Here is a 20,678-nt window from a genome sequence, read left to right as displayed (position 1 = left end):
TTTCTTTCTGGCGGCGTTGTTGAACGATGTCTCTCCACGCTTCTACCAGGAGGCTTTGCGAACCGTCGTCGAGCGCGATTCATCATTGGTTTGCCGGCTCTGAGAGGCCGTTGAACGGTCGCCCACGCATCACGCCGTCCCCCGACAACCCGAAAAAAAAAGAAAAAAAAAACGACGAAGAAGAAGAAAAGCCGAAAGCCGAACAATGCAAAAATAGAAGCAGCAGCACAAGTGCGGAGCATGGGAGTCGAAATTGCATTTCACAGGGGCTTGAACTCAATGCCGCCACCCGTGATCCCATTTACCATTTACCCGCGATGCAGGTGATGGATGACTGACGCGGGTACTTTGTCAGCCCCCACAAAGGCTTGGCGCCAATGGTTCGGGGTCTTGGCCCTGCAACCGCATTTCCGTCGTGCCGTGGCGCCCCAAGCAAGGACATTTTAATTTACTACTCTGTATGGAAGGACGAAATTCATTTATCCTTGGGTGTTGCCCTCTGACACGTCGTACGGAGCCGAGCATTGAGTGCATGCCATGCCATTATGTGGCTCAATCTTGGCATCAACTCAATAACCAACGACCACTCCTTGTGCAGTAAGTAACTAACTAACTACTAGGACCATCATACATCGCGCCATGGCACCACAGCCAAGACCCTTGACCTTGAGCCTTGAGTCCTTGACGAAGTTAACCAGGCCTGCGGTTCTTGTCCACCGTCGCCATGACTGGTTGTCCCATTTTCCCGCTCCTGCCTTCGTCTCATGTCTCGCTCACCGGCGTCTCCCGTCAGACGGACGTCGCCACACCCCAGAGCTAGCAGTGCCAGTAACAGTCGCCCGATAGTCACAAGTCGCGACGGTGCCCAACAACACCGGCCGTTTCTGTCATGACGACTCTAGCGACAATGACATTCTCAAGAGCCCTGGCCCTCGCACTGCTGGCTCTCCCCACGGCCTGCAGTGCTGATGGCGCCAATGGCACCCCGACACCTGCAGTCACTACGGCGCCCGTCTTCATACCGCACTACGGCGAAGCCCAATGGTCTGCCGTTCGGGGCAGCATCATCTCGACGGTATGTCTGGGGCCCGACGTTGCTTTACGCCGACCCTGTCTGACCAGCGCGTGACAGAACCGCACGGCAAGCCAGACGAAATACACCATCTTCTGTCCCACGGCGACTCCGGTTGCTTGCGACCTGTCACTTGAATTCCCCTTCATCATCGTCGAGGGCCCAAGCACACTCGAGTTTCACGGCACCTTGACCTCGACATAGTACGGCCCTCTCGTGTGCTGCCGCCGGGGAAGAGAGAAGATGGAACTGACCATCCTCTTGCGCAGCATCGCCGATCTCGAATGCAACATGAGGGGCACCACGGCAGCCACGTGCTCCGGCTACTCCAGCTACTGCTCCGGCTACACCAACGGGAAGTACACTGGACCGACGGAGGTATCGTGGACGTCAACGTTGACCGGGTCCAACATTCACTGGGGCACTCTCACCCTCGCCGACAAGCCGACCGAGACGGACGACTCGCTTGACGTGACGGCGACGAATGTCGCCGTGCCAATGGCGCCTCCGTCTCAAACGTACAATGCCACTCCCGCACAGAGGGGTGCAGGCGACAGGCTGCAGTCGAATCGAAGCTGGGCCCGAGCAATGGCGCTGTTAAACATGTTTACTCGGTTCGTTATTATGTAGGAACGGGGACACTATCACCCGGAAGGAGTGCAAAGGTGAAGGAATTTGGATATACCCGTACAGAACAGGACGTTGGGTGTCGGCCATGGCATTTGTCGGCACACATGGTGTACAAAACAGAAGGGACAAGCATGCAGAGGATGGGTGCCCTTTTATTTTTTTTTTTTGGGGGAGGGGGGGGCATTTTGTTTGGTGGTTTTTGAGGCGCTTTGCACTGGATGGAGATGTATTCCCTGGAGCGGCATCAACCCTAGCATGAGCCGGCGTTGCCCTGACCTGCCTGAACATTCGATTCTCGGTCGATTAAGCAATACGTGCTCAGTGATTCGTGTCGAATAAATAGCGAAGCTGGCGTCAGATGGCAGCATGTGTCGGACAGTGCAAGCTGGCAGTCTCTGCAGCTGGAACGATTGAAAACGGCACTGAACAGAGTCGTTCAACGGTGCTTTGTCGTTTGGACCACGTGGGCCTCGTGGCGGTCATGCGATCGTTGCCCGACATCTGAATCCGAGTCCTGACACATCTAGGCGGAGTCCTCTGTTTCAGAGGGAGCGGCACTGGGCGGATGCCAGCCAATCCTTGGAGTTGACGTCGTCTCTTGATGACAATGGTCCAGGCCAGGGTCCAGGGGCAAGAACTCAAGAACTCCACGCCAGGCCAGGAGACGTGGCGGCGCTTGTGTCCACCGCCGAATCAACATGGCTGGGTGCGACGGAGCGTCGTAATGGTGCGTGCGGTACTCCGTACCCCGGACGCCGTACCTTTTCTCCCGAGTCCCACGGAGTACGTACTACGTACTTAGCCTGGAGTTGGTTGTCTATCGTCCTTGCTGACTGGCCAGCGCCGTGCCTCCCTTGGCGCGCGCCAAAACGAAACGCGGAGTAAGTACGGAGTACGTACTACGACCAGTACCACTGTGGAGTAAGTACTCCTCGTGAAGAGTCTCCCTTTTTTTTTTGGTGCCGCGGCAGCATCCAAGACACGTCTGTCGTCTGTCTCTCTTGACGCAATGAGCGCCCATGCGACCAGCCACTCTGGCCGTCGATCCCGATTCCAGCGGCCTCTACGGAGTACGGAGCACCTCGCATGACAACTACGCGCGAGTCCTGACTCCTCCACGGGGCAGGTGGATCTCATGTTTGGACGAGGCTTGGGACTCGACTAAGCGACCTGAGTCAGGCCTCGCCTTGAGCCATCCGAAAAGTCAATGGCCACCGCAAGCATAGCATCACCCCTGCCTGGCCCTTTGATTGACGCGTGTTGCTCGCTGGAAGATGCCTTCACGCCGCCTCCTCGCCTATGCGTTGCCGGCGTGGCATCCGTACTTACTACTACCGGCATCACCAGTGACCACACACTCGAAAAGCGAAACCCTAGCCGCAAACCCATAAAGAGGTGGCACGCCGCGCGTCCCTCCGTCGGGGCAGCCGCTTTCTTCCATTGTCTGCTCACTTTGTATTCCTTTCCACCCATGGGCCTGGGCTGTGCGCCAGCCGCTTTGTTTCGTTTCTCATTTATTGACCCCGTTGTTCATGCCTACAATTCCTGTATCGATGACCTCCACTTCTGTACCTTGTTCCTTTCTGTTTCTCTCCTCAGGCTATAGGCTTATGATCCAAGGTGTTGCCCAGGGACGACAATAGACAGCATACGTGGGGAGTACTGCCCCTGCTCACGCCCCTCTCCTTTCACGCATTACTCACAAATCGTATCTATTTTTTTTGTCTCTTTGCTTTCTTGCTTCTCTTCCTTCTATCCTGCAATTCGGTCAGGAAATACCTTCACATCTTTGCGGTACGAGGTTCCATTATTTTGTCACACGCACCCCATACGTCTTGTGCCACCAAGATCAATTCCCCGTCCCAACGGCCCTTTCTATGAATGTTTGTTCATGTAAAAGGCCTCGGTCCGCAGCAATCACTGGTACGGCCCTCGTTTTTGGACATCTGTCAGGATGAAGTTTGTGAAAAGTGTGCAGGCGGCGGCTGCCATGGGCGGTATTTTTGCGCCAAAGGACGTTGATGTTGACAGCATAAGTAAGTCCCGACCTTTGAGTGAGTACAGTATTTTTGATTTGAATCAAACGCCAATCGATTGTCCCAGGTTCTGTTCGCAACGTCGCCTCTACACTTGCTTACGAGACCATGACGTACTACTCGGGCAATACAACAGATCCCAAGTCGAGGGTATGCCGTTCCCATCATCCACGCACGCCTGACGCAAAGAAGTCCATACTGAAATCCCTCTTTCTTTCCAGGATTTTGGAAATGTCAAGAAACCATATTACTGGTGGGTAGCTGGTGCTCTTTTCGAAGCCTTGTTGGATTATTACCACTACACGCTTGATCCCAGCTACAACGGCGTTGTCATCCAGGCCCTGCTGGCCCCTACCAACCTGGGTCCCAAGAAGGACTACATGCCTCCTGAGCATGCCGACGAAGAAGGCAACGACGACTTGTTCTTCTGGGGCTCGGCCGTCCTGACGGCCGCCGAGCGCAACTTTCCACAGCCCAACCCAGACCTCCCCTCGTGGCTCGACATTGGGATCAACGTCTTCAACCAGCTCGTCGGCCGTTGGGACACGACAAAGTGCGGCGGCGGTCTTTTCTGGCAGATCCTGGAGAGCAACCCCAACGGTTTGAAGTACAAGAACTCTGTCAGCAACGGCGGCTTCTTCCAACTTGCCGCACGCTTGGCTCGCGCGACCGGTAACAGTACCTACCTCGATTGGGCCGAGAAGATCTGGGACTGGAATTACCAAGTCGGCTTCATTGACAGCGAGACCTTGCAAGTTTATGATGGCGCTGACATCGGCACCGACTGCAAGAAGACGAACAAGAAGTCCTTCTCGTACACGACCGGCATCTTCCTCTACGGCGCTGCAGTCATGCACGTGCACACCGGCAAGCCGGAGTGGAAGGAGCGGACTGAGAAACTATTCAGGCAGGGGGCCAAGATTTTCTTCACCGGCAACGACAAGAACATCATGTGGGAGTTTGAGTGTGAACAGACAAACTCGTGCAACTACGACATGGTCATTTTCAAGGCCATCCTCGCTCGCTTCATGTGGAAGACGTCCCGCATCACGCCCTCGCTCAGCCCGGACGTCAAGTCTCTGCTCGTCTCGACCGTCAAAGCAGCCGTCGCCACTTGCACAGGCGGCGAGAGCGGCCGCCAATGCGGATTGAGATGGTACGAAGGGGGCTTCAGCGGCGAACCGACTCTCGGGCCCCAACTGTCTGCTCTGGAACTCGTCCAGGGTCTTCTCGTCCAAGGCTCTCCCGCGCCCCTCGAGGCCAAGGACATCCGGTGGAACAAAAAAGCCGACTTCAAGCCCATCGACATATACGCCAATAACCTCGCCTTGTCGAGCAAGCGCGAGGTCTCGACCCCTTCTTCCTCTCCTGACCCCGTAACTACCTCTTCCCCTGACAACGGGAGGGAGCCTAGGAAATCCGAGTCACCCGCCGTTGCTGTCAGCAGCTGGGCCATGCTGGCCCTGGCGTCGGCAAGCATCGTCGCAGTCTGGGGTCTGACGTAGACTTGCGGGCTCTCGGAGAGTCTGGCCTCAAGGTAACTTGTCCATCGCACAAGAGAGGGGGGAAAGGACAAGAAAGAGAGGGCAAGCATGTTCGCTAGAGAGGGAAAAACACACAAGTATCATAAAGAGAAGGGGAAAAGGATAAGAAAAAGAAGGGAAGCATGTTTACTGGAGAGGAAAAACACAAGTATCCGCTGGTTGGGTCAGCATTCAGTAGCTGCATACGCATACATGTATTTTCCCAATTTGAGGTACACAGCAACACGGCATGGCATACTACGAGCGGGAAAGGAAAGCTCGGTGTTGGAGACGACGATTCAAACTGGACAGCAGATCTTGTACAAACGAGACATGGGCCCAGATGGAGGACTGAAATTGTTCAGGCATGACCGGATTTTACGTGGGTTTATTGAGTGTTGGTTTTACTTTCTCCCTGGTGCGTGATTTACCGGCACACCACACACCACACCTCTTGTCTATTTGCCGGGCCGGCCGCGCCTCACCTCGGCCAGAGTGTCGCGCAGCGAGTCTAGAAATCTGGTCACTTCGTCCTCGGTGCCTACCGTGATGCGCAAGCACCCCTGACAGCCGTGCTCTTTGCCCCTGAACCTGACCACCACGCCCTTGTGCTGGGCTAGCTTGTCGTACACGGCGAGCGCGACAGAGTTGTCGGACTCTCCGTGCGCGTTTAGAATCTCGTAGAGCAGAAAATTGCCTGCGGTGCCGCCGCGCCGTCGGCCGACGCCCTCGATCTTGGGTAGTTCCGCGAGCAGGCGTTCCCGCTGGGCCGTGATCTTGGCCCGGTTCCCCCTCATGACGGCCAGTCCGGGGTCCCGCAGCGCAGACTGGGCGAGGGCGCTCGTCGGGGTGGCGACGTTGTAGGGGGCCTTGATGCTGTTGAGCAAGCGGGCGACGGGGGCGGACGCGAAGGCGGCGCCGAGGCGGATGCCCGCCATGCCAAAGGCCTTGGAGAGGGTCTGCACGACGACCAGGTTGGGGTACTCGGCGACGAGCTCGGCGAGGGACGAGCCCTCGGGGGCAAAGTCGACGTATGCCTCGTCGAGGACCACGACGCCGTTCCACGTGGGGTGGCCGAGGACGCGGACCACGTCCTGCTTGGCGAGGAGGGAGCCGGTAGGGTTGCCGGGGGAGCAGAAGTAGGCCAGCTTGACGTCGGGCTCGGCGGACAGGGCGGCCGTGACGGCCGGGACGTCGAGGGCGAACTCGGGGCCCGGCGTGAGGGGCACCTCGACCAGGCCGACGTCGTTGACCTGGGCGGAGACGGCGTACATGCCGTACGTCGGGGGGCACGTGAGGATGCGGTCCTTGCCGGGGACGCAGAAGCACCGCAGGAGGGCGTCGATGGCCTCGTCGCTGCCGACGCCGACGAAGAGGTTCTCCGGCCCGAGGGACTTGGGCGTGTGGGCGTGCGTGTTGCGCAGCCGGCAGAGCAGCTGCTTCAGCTGGGGCTGGTGAGGGTCGGGGTATCGGTGCAGGGAGAGCGGATCGAGGCCGTCGAGGGACGGCGAGCCGGCGCGCTGGGCGGCCGCCGCGTCGAGGGAGGGGCCGTAGGCATTCTCGTTGGCGTCGAGGAGGACGTTGGAGCCGTCGTCTTTGTAGTCACTGCGGTTTTTTTTTACCCACCACGTCTCGTTAGACGGACGATTGTGATCTGGGAGGGTTTGCCGGGCGGGCCGTTGCTTACTCTCGAGCGCAGCGGTACGGCTGCAGGGCCAGGACGTTGGGTCGCGCGCAAGTTTCTAGGTTGAACGGCGGCATTGTGTGGCCCAGTGGTCGGGTCGACGTTGCTTCGTGGTCATGGACGGACGGTTTCTCTGCGGGTTGAGGCGAATCAATGGAGCGTCCCGGCCGCCGAGGACGGAGCGGGAAGCGGGTCGCGCCTCGTCGGCGGCCGAGCACGTTTCGTACCTGCCTTAAGTTAGGGCACCTGCACTAGGTACTTGCTTGATGCGCGTTTTCTATCAAGTTGCATTGGGGAATTCATGCAGCTCCCAGTCGTTGGACAAGTAAGAATTGACAAGAATAAATAGATTCTGGATGCAAGAAAACTGAAAGAAGGTCAGTTGCTTCATTCGCCTACTTGCATACGCAGGTACTTGCAACAAGCGGCCAGGCCCAGCGCCCATGTATCTAGTATCTAGAGCCAAAAACAATTCACCTGGACACTAGAGGAAGCAGGCTCCCAGACCCTTTTCATCTATTTGGATGCCTAGGCAGTTTCTCACCAACACAGATATCACGGTGAAGTCGTCGCCGCGAAGTTGTGACAAAGGAGAGCCGAATTTTCCCCGTAAACGGCGCTATGGTCAATAAATAGTCCGCCAGTCAGAAACGGTGAGGCTGGTCGTGTCTAGGGTAGCCCGTAGTCCAGGGGTCGTTCCCTTGCATTCCGTGACAACAACTCGAGCCGGCCTGACGGAGCTCATGCTGCCAACGACGACATAGCCGCCACACCGCTTCCCCAGTATCGCAGGCTGAAGAAAGGTCTGGATGTTCGCTAGCCCTGTAATTACCCGGATTGAGCCTCGCACGACTCTCACGCCGCCCTCGACCGGAGATTACCAGGACGCGACTCGATTTGGCGCAAAACTCGGTATCGCGCAAGACAACACGACGACACTACGAGAAAGCGCAGCTACAGCTGTGGTTACCGTCGTCTCGCTGCATGGTGGCATCTGGAATCCCACATTGTTGCGCGCTAGCATTGTTTGCCAGCATCATTCGTCAGTACTCCTCCAGACGGTCTGGGGCACTCGATTGAAACCACGGCTGTCCATCCAGCTGCAACGCCCTTGGTCGCCAACGACTGATCATCCGTCGTCTACATCTTCACGAAACAACCGAGTCTCGCCCGAGGACGCTCCTGGTCCACAATGTACAATGCCGGCTATGGCTTTGGCAATCCGGCCTTCAACCAACCCGGAACGCCGCAGCAACAGCAGCAGCCGCAGCAGCCGCCACCACCACAACAGCAGCCAGGGCAGCCGAATCCTCAGATGATGTACAACCAACAGCAGCAGTTTGCGGGCATGGGGCCTCAGGGAGGTTTCAATCCCGGAGCGAATCCCCAGATGATGCAGGGCATGCCGGCTGGTATGATGCAAAACCCTGGGATGGCCAACATGTCTCCCAATGGGCAGAGTGAGTTGCCTTGCGTTTTGTGTGTGTCCACGTGGTATACGATGATCGAATCTCTTGGTTGCTCGGCCCTCCTATTCGGAACGTCCAGCAGAGCCTCGGAGCAATTCTCGTCCCGTTGGAATGGTTCCAGCGATTGATCTTCTTGCAGCCTGCTAACAAATGTGCGAATGCAGTGCCCGGATACGGCCAACAGTTCCCCGGAGGCGGTTACGGTCAGATGATGCCCGGCGGCGGCGGCGGCATGCCTCAAAATTTCGCGCCGAATAATTATATGATGCCCGGTGGCATGCAGGGATATCCGATGAACCAACCCGGCATGACCCCCCAGCAGATACAATTGATGCAGAGGATGCAGGCACAGCAGGCAGCTCAACAGGCAGCTCAGCAGCAGCAACACCAACAGCAGCATCAACAACACCCGCAACAGCAGCAACATATGCCGCCGCAACAGCAACAGCAACAGCACCCTCAGCAACCCCAGCAACAAATACAACCGCAACCGCAACCGCAACAACCTCCACAGCCACAGCAACATCAACCTCACCAATCCCAGATGAATGCTGCGATGCCCCAGGTCTCAACACCTCAGAGACCGCCGAGCGTTGTCCAAGGAGGCACCCCTACGAACCCGATGCAGCAGCAGCAGCAGCAGCAGCAGCAGCAGCAGCAGCAACAGCAACAGCAGCATCAGCATCAGCATCAGCATCAGCATCAGCAACAACCACAGTTCTCGACACCGCAACCTCAATCCCAGAACCACCAAACTCCACAAAACGCGCAGCCGCAATCCGCCAGTGGAACACCTCAAACGCCCACGTTCTCGGTCAACCACGGCGGTGGTATGAGCCTTCCTGCATCGGGCACCCCAATGAGCCCAGCTACCGAGTCCAGGGAGAAGGAGCGGTTCGCACTGCTATTGGACATCAACCATGAATTGCTTTACGAATCAATACAGATTCAAACCACGCAATCAGAGCTTAAAAAGGAGAACCCCTCTCCAAATGGCAACCCAGCAGAAAGGAAGCCCACCGAAGAGGAAAACCTGTTCCAGCAGGATTACCTTCAGTAAGCCAGAACTCTGCATTGGCGCCGTAACACTGTTTGGCAAGCTAACATGAGCCCCCCTCCCCTTTCCCCAGGTGTATGAGGCGACTACAGGCAAATCTGTCTTACATGGCCGCCTTGGCAGACCGAAAACCGGAGGTCAAGGTGCCTCCCTGCCCGGCCTATCTCAGCGCACCTCCCCTCAATCTTTCGCTCAAGCTAAGGGCTGCGCCAATTGGAGCAGAAGGACAAGATGCGAACATGGACCCCGTTGCAGACAGGGCTGAGAGAGACAAATCTATCAAGGATCTCTATCATCGACTCCAAGCCGTTTTCCCAGGATTCGACCCGAAGAAGGAGCCCGTTTTCCGTCCCGGTGCTGGACAAAAAGCTGGTGGTCAAGGGCAAAACCAAGCCAGTCCCACCGTTGCGCAAAATCCTCAAATGCCAAATATAACCGCACCGCCCGGCCACCCTGGCATGATGGGTTAAAGGGAAAGGCGACGCGTCGAAAACGACGACATGATCTAGACGTGTGAAGCTATCACGGAGAAATTTGCACATGTTCACGTATGCTCCGGCAATTCTGTGCTGGGTTTGTGGCAAAACTTGACTGCAAATGAGGCGCTGTTTGGGTGGAATAATTTGCTCAAAGCTGTCCACTTTTACCATGCCATATACCCTTTCTGGTGAGCGGAGTTGAGTGCTGCGTAAAGGAGCTATTCTTCCTCCCGCCTCCCCCCTTTTGTTTTGGATACTTGGAGTTCAGCATGTGCGACGGTATGGTGCATGGCACTTGATGAGATGGCTTGTACATATCACAGACACGGAGCTGTGGTGACGGGTAGGGTGACGGGTCAAAACAAGAGGGGCCTTTTCTATTCTTCCTTTTTCTTCGGATACCATGAGACGAATTAATTGGGGCGGTGTTGTAAAGAGATTGGTCTTTTATTGGGGAGCATGAGATTTTGCTTGAGGAAGGCTGAGGCGTATGGTTGGCGTCACGTCTACTGCATACATTCGGGAACAAGAAGAGAAGGGCTCATTGCTGAGCGTAGCCATTCGGGAGTCGGTGTTGAGATATCGGGACCGATTGGACGGGTTTTTCGAAGCGGCCATGGAGGTGCCCCATGGACATTCTCTTGCCGAGAGTTAGACGGGGTCCGGGAAGTCAATGGATGGGCGACAGGGTGAAACTTGGATAGATATTTTGGAGACCAAAAGCCTGTAGAGTTATGCTACATCAGCCTGAAAGAAGCTGATTTATGTCAAGTATTCGATGCGTTCCTGTGGCCCGCGGGTGGCCGAGACGGCGATGGGCGACGGCGCGCGAGGGGCCTACATTCCGATCAACGTTGCTTTCTATGCTTTCTGGAGAATAATGTGCTCTCTCCTCGCTTGGGTGCAAGCCCCAGGTCCATTAGACGAGCACAAGTGACTACGTAGACACTGGATGAGTGCATTCATGAAAATGCTCGAGTGGACGGACGTGTTGGGAGTATCCATTAAACCGGGGCAAACCGACCTCGGGAGTTGTGAAATGCCATTGACGCCATTGACGAATGGGAGCGCGTCGCTGACAGAACTCAAACGCCGTCGACATCGGGTCCGGCGAGGTCCACTCATGATTTTTTGTATGAATTTTGCAAGAGGCATATTAGTTCGCTGGCTTCCCGGCCTGCCCATGTTACATGTTACGTGATGCATTTTGCATGGTGAATAGCAGCAATTATGAAGCGCGGTCGCGGCATGAGCATCTGATTCCCCTGGGTCTCTGATTTCTTAGGGCTTACAGTCATCTTGATAACAGACGACTTTGAAGACTTGGGTTCACGGGAACACCAAAAACAAGTCGTCATGTCATGTACTGTCGTAGACGGTGCTGGACACAGAGGCGGGCTATTTTTCTACATTGACGTGTTGACGCGTTGATTTGAACCGCGAAACTGGGCGCAACTGGAGTCTAGAAGTCAACAGGCAGGGCGGAAAGCTGTGCCATTGCCGCTCTTAGTACTCCGTATGTGCGAAGTAGGTGAGCCCTCGCGAACCTTTTCATCGTGGGGCGGGGCACGACTAACTGACTGACCGACTTGACCGACTGACCTTTAGCATCGCAGAAAGCTTTGCTAAAGTCTTGTAGGTGGCGAAATTTCTTCTTGTGCTTCTTCGCGTCTCCTACGCAGACCCTTGATGCCAGGTCAACTCCCAGGTTTGGGTGGCTTGTGCTGTTAACCTGAACTCGCTTTTCCTCACTCTTTTCTCCTGCTTGGCCTAAATCTGACCTCTGGCCGCCTATAAAGCCGGCCGGACCCCTGCCATTTTTTTTCCCCTTTCCCTCTCTCTTCCTAAGCCTCCCATCCCCGATTTCCTGCCTTGCTCCTCCGTACTCCGGGCCGGGTCCGAGCCGAACCACCTTGGACAATAGGGCCGAGTAATACCAATGCCAAGGTTCATGTCATTGCAGAGTACGTACTTACTTGGTGGCTATTCTTTTTTGCTGGTCAAGTGTGGAGAGTACTAGACCGATTCAGACTAGTGCACCAATGGAGTTCCCTCCTCTCCTCACCTCTTTTTTTTTTTTTCTTAAAAAAAAAATCGCATCTGCAAACCTTGCCAATCTTTACCGAGGAAGAGGAGATCAATCCTGTTCCTGCGACAGATGATTGCGAGGTAACGCTTTCGACCTGTCCAAGAAAGCTCTGAAAACGGGTTTTCTTGCCCAGCTGTCGCTAGCAGATCCCATCGCACACGGAGCACTTCTGATCTATCTTATCGTCGACTTTGCCCCGCCAACACGCTCTTTGTCCCCCCCTCTTTGCTTGAACCAAAATCCTTTTCTAATTGCACACGGCGCGTGCAAAAATGGCCGCTATCAAGGCGCTGCCGCCCTCCTCGGCACGCTTCTCGAGCGCCACTGATGACGGCCTTGTCTGCCTCGAGCTTGAGGACGGCTCCGCATACACTGGCTACAGCTTCGGAGCCCAGAAGAGCATCGCTGGAGAGCTGGTCTTTCAGACGGGCATGGTCGGGTATCCCGAGTCTTTGACAGACCCTTCATACCGCGGACAGATTCTCGTCACTACCTTTCCTCTCGTGGGAAACTATGGCGTGCCTTCTCGCGAGACCGTGGACGAGCTTCTCGGTGACCTGCCAGCACACTTTGAGTCCTCCCAGATTCATGTCACTGGCCTCGTCACCGATTCGTACTGTGGCGAGGACTTTTCCCACTTCCTGGCAACCTCCTCACTCGGCACCTGGCTCAAGGAGCAAGGCGTCCCTGCCATGTACGGCGTCGATACCAGGGCCCTGACCAAGAAGATTCGAGAAAAAGGCAGCATGTTGGGCAGGATGCGACTTCAGACGACGATCCAGACCAACGGTGTCGCCAATGGCATCGCCAATGGCAACCCGCCCCAGAGTTTCGCCCAAATTGAATGGGTGAACCCTAATGAGAAGAACCTCGTTGCTGAGGGTGAGTTCTCGGTGTCCCTGCGATGCTACAACTTCCCATTTTGGACAAGAGTGCATTTGCTCATACATGACTCTTTCTTCTGTAGTGTCTGTCAAGACCCCTAAGCTCTATAAGCCCCCTCCTTCCGTGGCCACCCGTAAGCACCCGTCAGGCCGGCCGATTCGCGTCTTGTGTGTCGATGTTGGCATGAAATTTAATCAGCTGAGGTGCTTCCTCAAGCGTGGTGTGGAGGTCATGGTCTGCCCGTGGGACCACGACCTGGCCAAGGAGGCAGGCGACCAGTACGATGGCCTCTTCCTTTCAAACGGCCCTGGTGACCCAAAGGTCCTCGATGTTACCGTCAGGAACGTGCAGGCCGCCATGGAGAAGAACAAGACGCCTGTTTTCGGTATCTGCCTGGGCCATCAATTGCTTGCGCGTGCCTCTGGAGCCTCGACTAGCAAGATGAAGTTCGGTAATCGTGGCCACAACATCCCCTGTACCAGCATGGTAACTGGAAAGTGCCACATCACCTCGCAAAACCATGGGTACGCTGTTGATGCCAGTACTCTGACTGCTGGCTGGAAAGAGCTCTTTGTCAATGCCAACGACGGTAGCAACGAGGGCATCATGCACGTCGAAAAGCCATACTTCAGTGTCCAGTTCCACCCCGAAAGCACGCCTGGTCCTCGCGACACTGAGTATCTGTTTGACGTCTTCATCAACACCATTGTCAACTCCACCAAGAACCCGGAGCTCCTTCAGCAGCCCGTCAGTTTCCCAGGTGGGACGATTGAGGAGAATGAGCGGCTTCACCCTCGTGTCTCTGTCAAGAAAGTCCTTGTTCTTGGCAGCGGTGGTCTCAGCATTGGCCAGGCTGGCGAGTTTGACTACTCTGGTAGCCAGGCTATCAAGGCCCTCAAAGAAGAGGGCATCTTCACTGTCTTGATCAACCCCAACATCGCCACTATTCAGACCTCAAAGGGCCTTGCCGACAAGGTGTACTTCCTGCCCGTCAATGCCGAGTTCGTCCGCAAAGTCATTCACTACGAACGCCCCGACGCCATCTACGTCACTTTTGGTGGCCAGACTGCTTTGCAGGTGGGCATTCAGCTCAAGGATGAGTTCGAGGGTCTCGGCGTCAAGGTTCTGGGAACTCCCATTGATACCATCATTACGACCGAGGACCGTGAGCTCTTTGCTCGCAGCATGGACTCCATTGGTGAGAAGTGCGCCAAGTCCGCCTCTGCAAGCAACGTTGACGAGGCCATGCGAGTTGTCAAGGATATTGGTTTTCCCGTCATTGTTCGCGCCGCCTACGCCTTGGGTGGTCTTGGCAGTGGATTCGCCAACAATGAAGATGAACTTCTCGACCTTTGCAACAAGGCCTTTGCTGCCAGTCCCCAGGTGCTTATTGAGCGCAGTATGAAGGGCTGGAAGGAAATTGAGTACGAAGTTGTCCGAGATGCGCAGGACAACTGCATCACAGTCTGCAACATGGAAAATTTTGATCCTCTGGGCATCCACACCGGCGACTCCATCGTCGTCGCCCCCTCGCAGACTCTATCTGATGAGGACTATAACATGCTGCGAACCACTGCCGTTAACGTCATTCGTCACCTTGGCGTTGTTGGCGAGTGTAATATTCAATATGCCTTGAACCCGTTCTCCAGAGAGTACTGCATTATTGAAGTCAATGCCAGACTCTCTCGGTCTTCGGCCCTTGCTTCGAAGGCTACCGGATACCCCCTTGCTTTCATTGCGGCCAAGCTGGGTCTTGGTATTCCCCTCAAGGAGATCAAGAACTCCGTGACCAGGGTCACCTGCGCCTGTTTTGAGCCGTCTCTTGATTACGTTGTCGTCAAGATGCCTCGATGGGATTTGAAGAAGTTCACCCGTGTCTCTACACAGCTGGGTTCTTCTATGAAGAGCGTGGGCGAGGTCATGAGCATTGGCCGATCATTCGAAGAAGCCATTCAAAAGGCCATCCGATCCATCGACTTCCACAATCTCGGCTTTAACGAGACCAAAGCACTCATGAGCATCGACGATGAGCTCCAGACGCCTTCTGACCAGCGCCTGTTTGCCATTGCCAACGCCATGCATGAGGGCTACTCGGTTGACAAGATCTGGGAGATGACCAAGATTGACAAGTGGTTCCTGCGCAAGCTCAAGGGCTTGAGCGACTTTGCCAAGGACATGAGCCGATATACCACAAAGGACATTGCCCGATCTCCTAACCTGCTACTTCAGGCTAAGCGTCTCGGTTTCTGTGATCGTCAGCTTGCCAAGTTCTGGGACTCCAACGAAATTGCTGTCCGCAGGATGAGACTCGAGGCAGGCGTTCGACCCTTTGTCAAGCAGATCGATACTGTTGCTGCCGAATTCCCTGCCTTCACCAACTATCTCTACCTCACTTACAATGCCAGCGAGCACGATGTTTCGTTTCATGATCATGGCGTCATGGTTCTTGGTTCCGGTGTTTATCGTATTGGTTCCTCAGTCGAGTTTGATTGGTGCTCCGTTCGTGCCATTCGAACTCTACGGCAAACTGGCTTCAAAACCGTCATGGTCAATTACAATCCCGAGACCGTCAGCACTGACTACGACGAGGCCGATAAACTGTATTTCGAGAACATTAACCTCGAAACCATCTTGGATATCTACCAGTTGGAGGCCTCTAGTGGGGTACTTGGAGCTATGGGTGGCCAGACCCCTAATAACATTGCTCTGCCGCTGCACCGAGCTGGCGTCAAGATTCTCGGCACCTCACCGGAGATGATTGACATGGCCGAAAACAGATACAAGTTTTCTCGGATGCTGGACCGCATCGAGGTTGACCAGCCCACCTGGAGGGAGCTCACCAGCTTCTCCGAGGCTCGGGAATTCTGCAATGCCGTCAGCTATCCAGTGCTTGTCCGCCCATCCTACGTTCTGTCTGGCGCTGCTATGAACACCGTCTATTCCGAGAAGGATCTGGAAAGCTACTTGGCTCAGGCTGCCGAGGTTTCTCGAGAGCACCCCGTCGTCATTTCCAAGTACATTGAGAACGCCAAGGAAATTGAGATGGATGCTGTCGCCAAAGATGGCGTGGTTGTTGGCCACTTCGTCTCTGAGCACGTGGAGAACGCTGGAGTTCACTCTGGCGACGCTACCCTCATCCTACCCCCCCAGGATCTAGAACAGACCACAATCGAGAGAATCGAGGAGGCCACGCGCAAGATTGGTGCCGCTTTGAACGTGACTGGTCCTTTCAATATTCAGTTCATTGCGAAGGACAACGACATCAAGGTTATTGAGTGCAATGTCCGGGCTTCTCGATCGTTCCCCTTTGTTTCCAAGGTCATGGGTGTCGACTTAATTGAGATGGCCACCAAGGCTATCATGCACCAGCCCTTCCAGGAGTATCCCGCTACCAGCCTTCAGCCCAACTGTGTTGGCGTCAAGGTACCCCAGTTCAGTTTCTCGCGTCTGTCCGGTGCTGATCCGGTGCTGGGTGTGGAAATGGCTTCCACCGGTGAGGTTGCTTGCTTCGGTGTGGACAAGTACGAGGCCTACTTGAAAGCGCTGCTGTCTACTTGTTTCAAAATTCCCAAGGCCAACATTCTTCTGTCCATTGGCACGTACAAGGACAAGAAGGAGTTGCTGCCATCGATTCAGAAGCTCCAGCGCATTGGCTACAAGTTGTTTGCTACCGCTGGCACTGCGGATTTCCTGCAGGAGCACGGTGTTCAGGTTCAGTACCTCGAAGTTCTCGGCCGCGATGAAGACATCAACTCCGAATTCTCTCTCACCCAGCATCTGGCCAAGAATACGATTGATTTGTACATCAATTTGCCTTCGAACAACAAGTATCGCCGCCCAGCCAACTACATGAGCAAGGGGTACAAGACTCGCCGTATGGCCGTTGACTACCAGATTCCTCTGGTGACCAACGTCAAGAACGCCAAGATTCTGGTCGAGGCCATCGCTCGGCACGTTTACTTAGACGTTTCCAAGCGTGACTTCCAGCTGAGCGAGGTGTACGCCCCGGCGCCTGTCGTCACTGCGAAGACCCCCGAGATGAAGGCCTCCTCCCTTCCGTCCATCGGACAGGTTACGGTCAGCCCTCGACGGCGTGGCGGCGATGCCACGCTTGCCTCCCCTATTCGTGGCGCCGGCCAAATTGACGAGCTTGCCCTGCCCGTGACCGTCCAGACTTCCGCCATCAGCGCCTCCGTTCTCAAGATCTTATCCCAGCCTTCGGTCTTCAAGAATGCCAATGTCTTGTCTGTGAAGCAGTACACTCGTGCCGACCTGCATTTGCTGTTCACGGTCGCTCAGGAAATGCGCCTGGGCGTCCAGCGCGCAGGAGTCTTGGATATCCTGCGTGGGCGTGTCCTGTGCAGTGTTTTCTACGAGCCTTCCACCAGGACATCTGCGTCTTTTGATGCTGCGATGCAGCGCCTGGGCGGGCGCAATGTTTCCGTTCCTGCCACAAACTCATCTGTTCAAAAGGGTGAGACTCTCCAGGACACTTTGCGTACTTTGGCTTGTTACGGTGACGCTATTGTTCTCCGCCACCCGGACGAGAAATCCGTGGACATTGCCGAAAAATATAGCGACGTCCCCGTCATCAATGCAGGCAATGGCAGCAAAGAACACCCTACCCAGGCGTTCCTCGACCTTTTCACCATCCGTGAGGAGCTTGGTACTGTCCAGGGCCTGACCATTACCTTCCTGGGTGACCTCCTGTACGGGCGTACCGTGCACTCCTTGGTCCAGCTGCTCCGCCACTATCAGGTGCAAGTACAGCTGGTCGCTCCCAAGGGACTAGAGTTGCCTAAAGATGTCAGGGATCAACTGGCTGCATCTGGCCAGCTGCTCGTCGAGTCAGACAATCTGACTCCTGAGATAATTTCCCGCAGTGATGTCCTGTATTGCACCCGTGTGCAGCGGGAGCGATTCGAGACGGCGGAGCAGTACGAGAGAGTGAAGAGCTCGTATCGCGTGGACAATGCCACTCTCAAGCACGCCAAGAGCCACATGGTGGTCATGCATCCTCTGCCGAGGAACGACGAGGTGGCAGAGGAGGTGGATTTCGACCAGCGAGCGGCCTACTTTAGACAGGTAAGTCATCCGGTCCCTTGGCCATGCAAACGGTGTTTCATGGACAGAGGAGCACAGTCGCTAACTAGCCTTACAGATGCGTTATGGGCTGTACTGCAGAATGGCGCTCTTGGCGCTGGTTATGGCTTCCTCGTAGGCCATGTTGATTTTGCTTTTCATTTAGACGAATTCCAGTATTCCAGTACAGGACCCTCGGCAGGGCATATGACGGGACGAGGAAGAAAAGTTAAAAGTGAACAACGACGGCGTAGACGAGGATTTCCTTGAATTGTCGATAAAATTAATGTGTTTGAAGGTATTCATATTGGGTAGTCACAGCTCGTGGCTGGATTTGAGTCCCATGCCTGGGGTATTATGAAACGTGTCGCCTATATGCATACATGATGATGGCAGTCGCTGGATCCGATTGCGTGTATGAGTGTATGAGCGGAGACTTGTACATTTAAAGATGCATGTGCGCGTGCGTGTTTTGCGTATTTGGGTTCTTTTGTCAGATGCGTGTACACGAGTTGTGTGCAGCAAGTCATGGATGGATGTAAAGAAAGGTACGTTGGTGACGTTGGGTACGTGCATGCATGTGTTGATCAACTTGTGGGTACTTGAGCGTGTACTCCGTACTTTGTGTAAATTACTAAGTACCTACCTAGGTAGTTTAAATTGCAATGTCAAGTTGTAATTAGGCTGTGCTATTCGTGCTACTAACTCTATCTATTCGTGCTACCGCCCCACCCCGATTTTAGGCCTACACCCTGACCCGCCACGCCCTGCTATATAATTTTATATATATTGCCCTGGCAACTATAGAGTCTTACGAAAATACTCTACAACAACAAAAAAAATAGAGTGCAGCCGCCTAGGCGGCCTTTTTGCAACTCTACAATAATATTACTAAATTATATAATATTAAGCTTAATTTTAAACTCTATAATTACGCTAAAATACTGCTTTTTTTATATTTTTAATAGATAATACTTATCTACTTAAATTTATAAGTTTTAATATCTTCCCTAAAGTACAGCTTAAACCCTCTTTTAATAACTCTAAGCTGCTGCTTAATAATAAAGATTCTAGCTGCTTAATTCCTAAAATACTACTACTAAGAGCTTATAGCAACTTTAATTACTTTTTTAATAATTTATAGAATTAAAGTAAGGCAAATAGTACTACTTTTATTAAAAGCTTTATAATTAAGTTTATTAAAGTTAGCAGAAAGCAGTAGCCTTAGTATAGTAGCTTTTTATACTATTATAGCTCTAGAAGGACATCTTAAGCAAGCAGAATTTAATAAGCTGCTACTAAAAAGAATAACTATAAGTTTAAGCTTTAGCTAGTAACTATAATAGTTAATATAAATTAAGTTTAGACCTATAAAGTAATATATTATTAGTATAATTATAGTTAATTTCTTAACCTATTAGCTAAGCTAATATATTAAAGGTTTATAGTTACTTAAATAAAGCACTTTATAAACTTTATATAATACTAAGCTCTTCTAGTTTGTAAGATAAGTAATATTATTTATAATACAGCAGAAAGAGAAGAGATAGAGGTTTATTTTTGCTATAAAGACCTTTATAATTAAGTTGCAAAAGCTTATGCAAAGAAGCTTAATAAATTTTCTTTAATACAATAAGTTGTTAAGCTTCTTAAAGAGCAAGATTTACTATATATTATTAAATATAATAATAAGAGCTATTTAGAATTAGTTATTTAGACCTATAAGTTCTATATTAATTAATAGAAAGTTTTCCCTTAAGTTCTCTATATAAATAATACTTATAAGACTAACTGCTATAGATTATACCTATTCTAGGTAATTGCTATTACAGACTAGAACTCTAGCGCAAATATTATATTTACTCTTGCAATAAAAGAGGATAAACCCGCCTTTTAATGGATTTTGCTAAGCCTTAATTAAATACAAAATTAATACAAAATTAAGGCGCCTAAAGTTGTTATAACTAACTTCAATAAAGTACTTAAAAACGCTGTCGTTAGAGGCTAAAAATAACTCTTATAGCTGCTTTCCTGCTATAGAGTAAATTAGCCTTTATAGCTTATTAGTCTTTTTATTGAATTCTAGCTAGTATTCCTCTTTTAACTTTATTTATATATATAAAGAAATATAGGCATAAAGTATATTAAATTCTTATATATAAAATGTATACAAATATTCCTTGTAGGCAATTTGTATACTGCAGTTGTTTCCTTTGTTTTTATAGGTGTTTTTTCTAGTAGGCAGTATCTACTGCTAATATACCCCCTTAGCTATATATTAAATATAGCTAGGTAAGTTATAATAAGTAGGAAATATAAATAAAAGATAAATAATAAGTAATGAAGATAGATAAAATAGGTAAAAAGATAGATAATAAATAGATAAAAAAGCAGATATAGCTTATATAGCTAATTTATTAAATTTTTAATAGCTTCTTTAGCTAAGATAAGGCCTTTAATATTAAATAGGCCTAGCTATTGTCTGAAATTATAGAATTTTTGCTTTATAAGGGGTTTTATAAGGCTATTAGCAGGCATTTCTAAGGTTTTTAGGTATTTTATATTGAATTTTCCTTCTTTATAGGCCTGCCTTATCTAGGCATTATATATATTAATATGCCTTAGGGCTGTTTTAACCCTAGGAAGGTCTAGGGTAACTAGCCTTATAGTTT

General features: G+C 52.4%; 5 protein-coding genes across 5 annotated transcripts; 4 read left to right on the top strand and 1 right to left on the bottom strand.

Annotated features, from left to right (window-relative positions):
- Positions 1-907: 907 nt before the first annotated feature.
- On the top strand, positions 908-1,702 carry MAM_06191 (uncharacterized protein; the record flags this gene model as incomplete). Its single annotated transcript, XM_040824989.1, has 2 exons — positions 908-1,075; positions 1,277-1,702. The coding sequence occupies 2 exons, from the start codon at positions 908-910 to the stop codon at positions 1,700-1,702; spliced, it is 594 nt and encodes a 197-aa protein (XP_040676895.1).
- Positions 1,703-3,656: 1,954 nt separating this feature from the next.
- On the top strand, positions 3,657-5,243 carry MAM_06190 (mannan endo-1,6-alpha-mannosidase-like protein; the record flags this gene model as incomplete). Its single annotated transcript, XM_040824988.1, has 3 exons — positions 3,657-3,738; positions 3,806-3,888; positions 3,960-5,243. 3 exons carry the CDS (start codon positions 3,657-3,659, stop codon positions 5,241-5,243), a joined length of 1,449 nt encoding a protein of 482 aa, XP_040676894.1.
- Positions 5,244-5,719: 476 nt separating this feature from the next.
- On the bottom strand, positions 5,720-7,022 carry MAM_06189 (histidinol-phosphate aminotransferase; the record flags this gene model as incomplete). The annotated part of the gene is made up of 2 exons (XM_040824987.1): positions 5,720-6,866; positions 6,949-7,022. 2 exons carry the CDS (start codon positions 7,020-7,022, stop codon positions 5,720-5,722), a joined length of 1,221 nt encoding a protein of 406 aa, XP_040676893.1.
- Positions 7,023-8,137: 1,115 nt separating this feature from the next.
- Positions 8,138-9,941, top strand: MAM_06188 (glutamine repeat protein-1; the record flags this gene model as incomplete). The annotated part of the gene is made up of 3 exons (XM_040824986.1): positions 8,138-8,405; positions 8,579-9,470; positions 9,545-9,941. The coding sequence occupies 3 exons, from the start codon at positions 8,138-8,140 to the stop codon at positions 9,939-9,941; spliced, it is 1,557 nt and encodes a 518-aa protein (XP_040676892.1).
- Positions 9,942-12,311: 2,370 nt separating this feature from the next.
- Positions 12,312-18,145, top strand: MAM_06187 (aspartate carbamoyltransferase catalytic subunit; the record flags this gene model as incomplete). The annotated part of the gene is made up of 3 exons (XM_040824985.1): positions 12,312-12,921; positions 13,007-18,009; positions 18,086-18,145. 3 exons carry the CDS (start codon positions 12,312-12,314, stop codon positions 18,143-18,145), a joined length of 5,673 nt encoding a protein of 1,890 aa, XP_040676891.1.
- Positions 18,146-20,678: the final 2,533 nt, after the last annotated feature.

Source organism: Metarhizium album (assembly GCF_000804445.1).
Source record: "Metarhizium album ARSEF 1941 chromosome Unknown scaffold_19, whole genome shotgun sequence".
NCBI lineage: Eukaryota > Fungi > Ascomycota > Sordariomycetes > Hypocreales > Clavicipitaceae > Metarhizium > Metarhizium album.
Note: the sequence above shows the minus strand (reverse complement) of the source record. Positions and strands in the feature narration are given on the sequence as shown.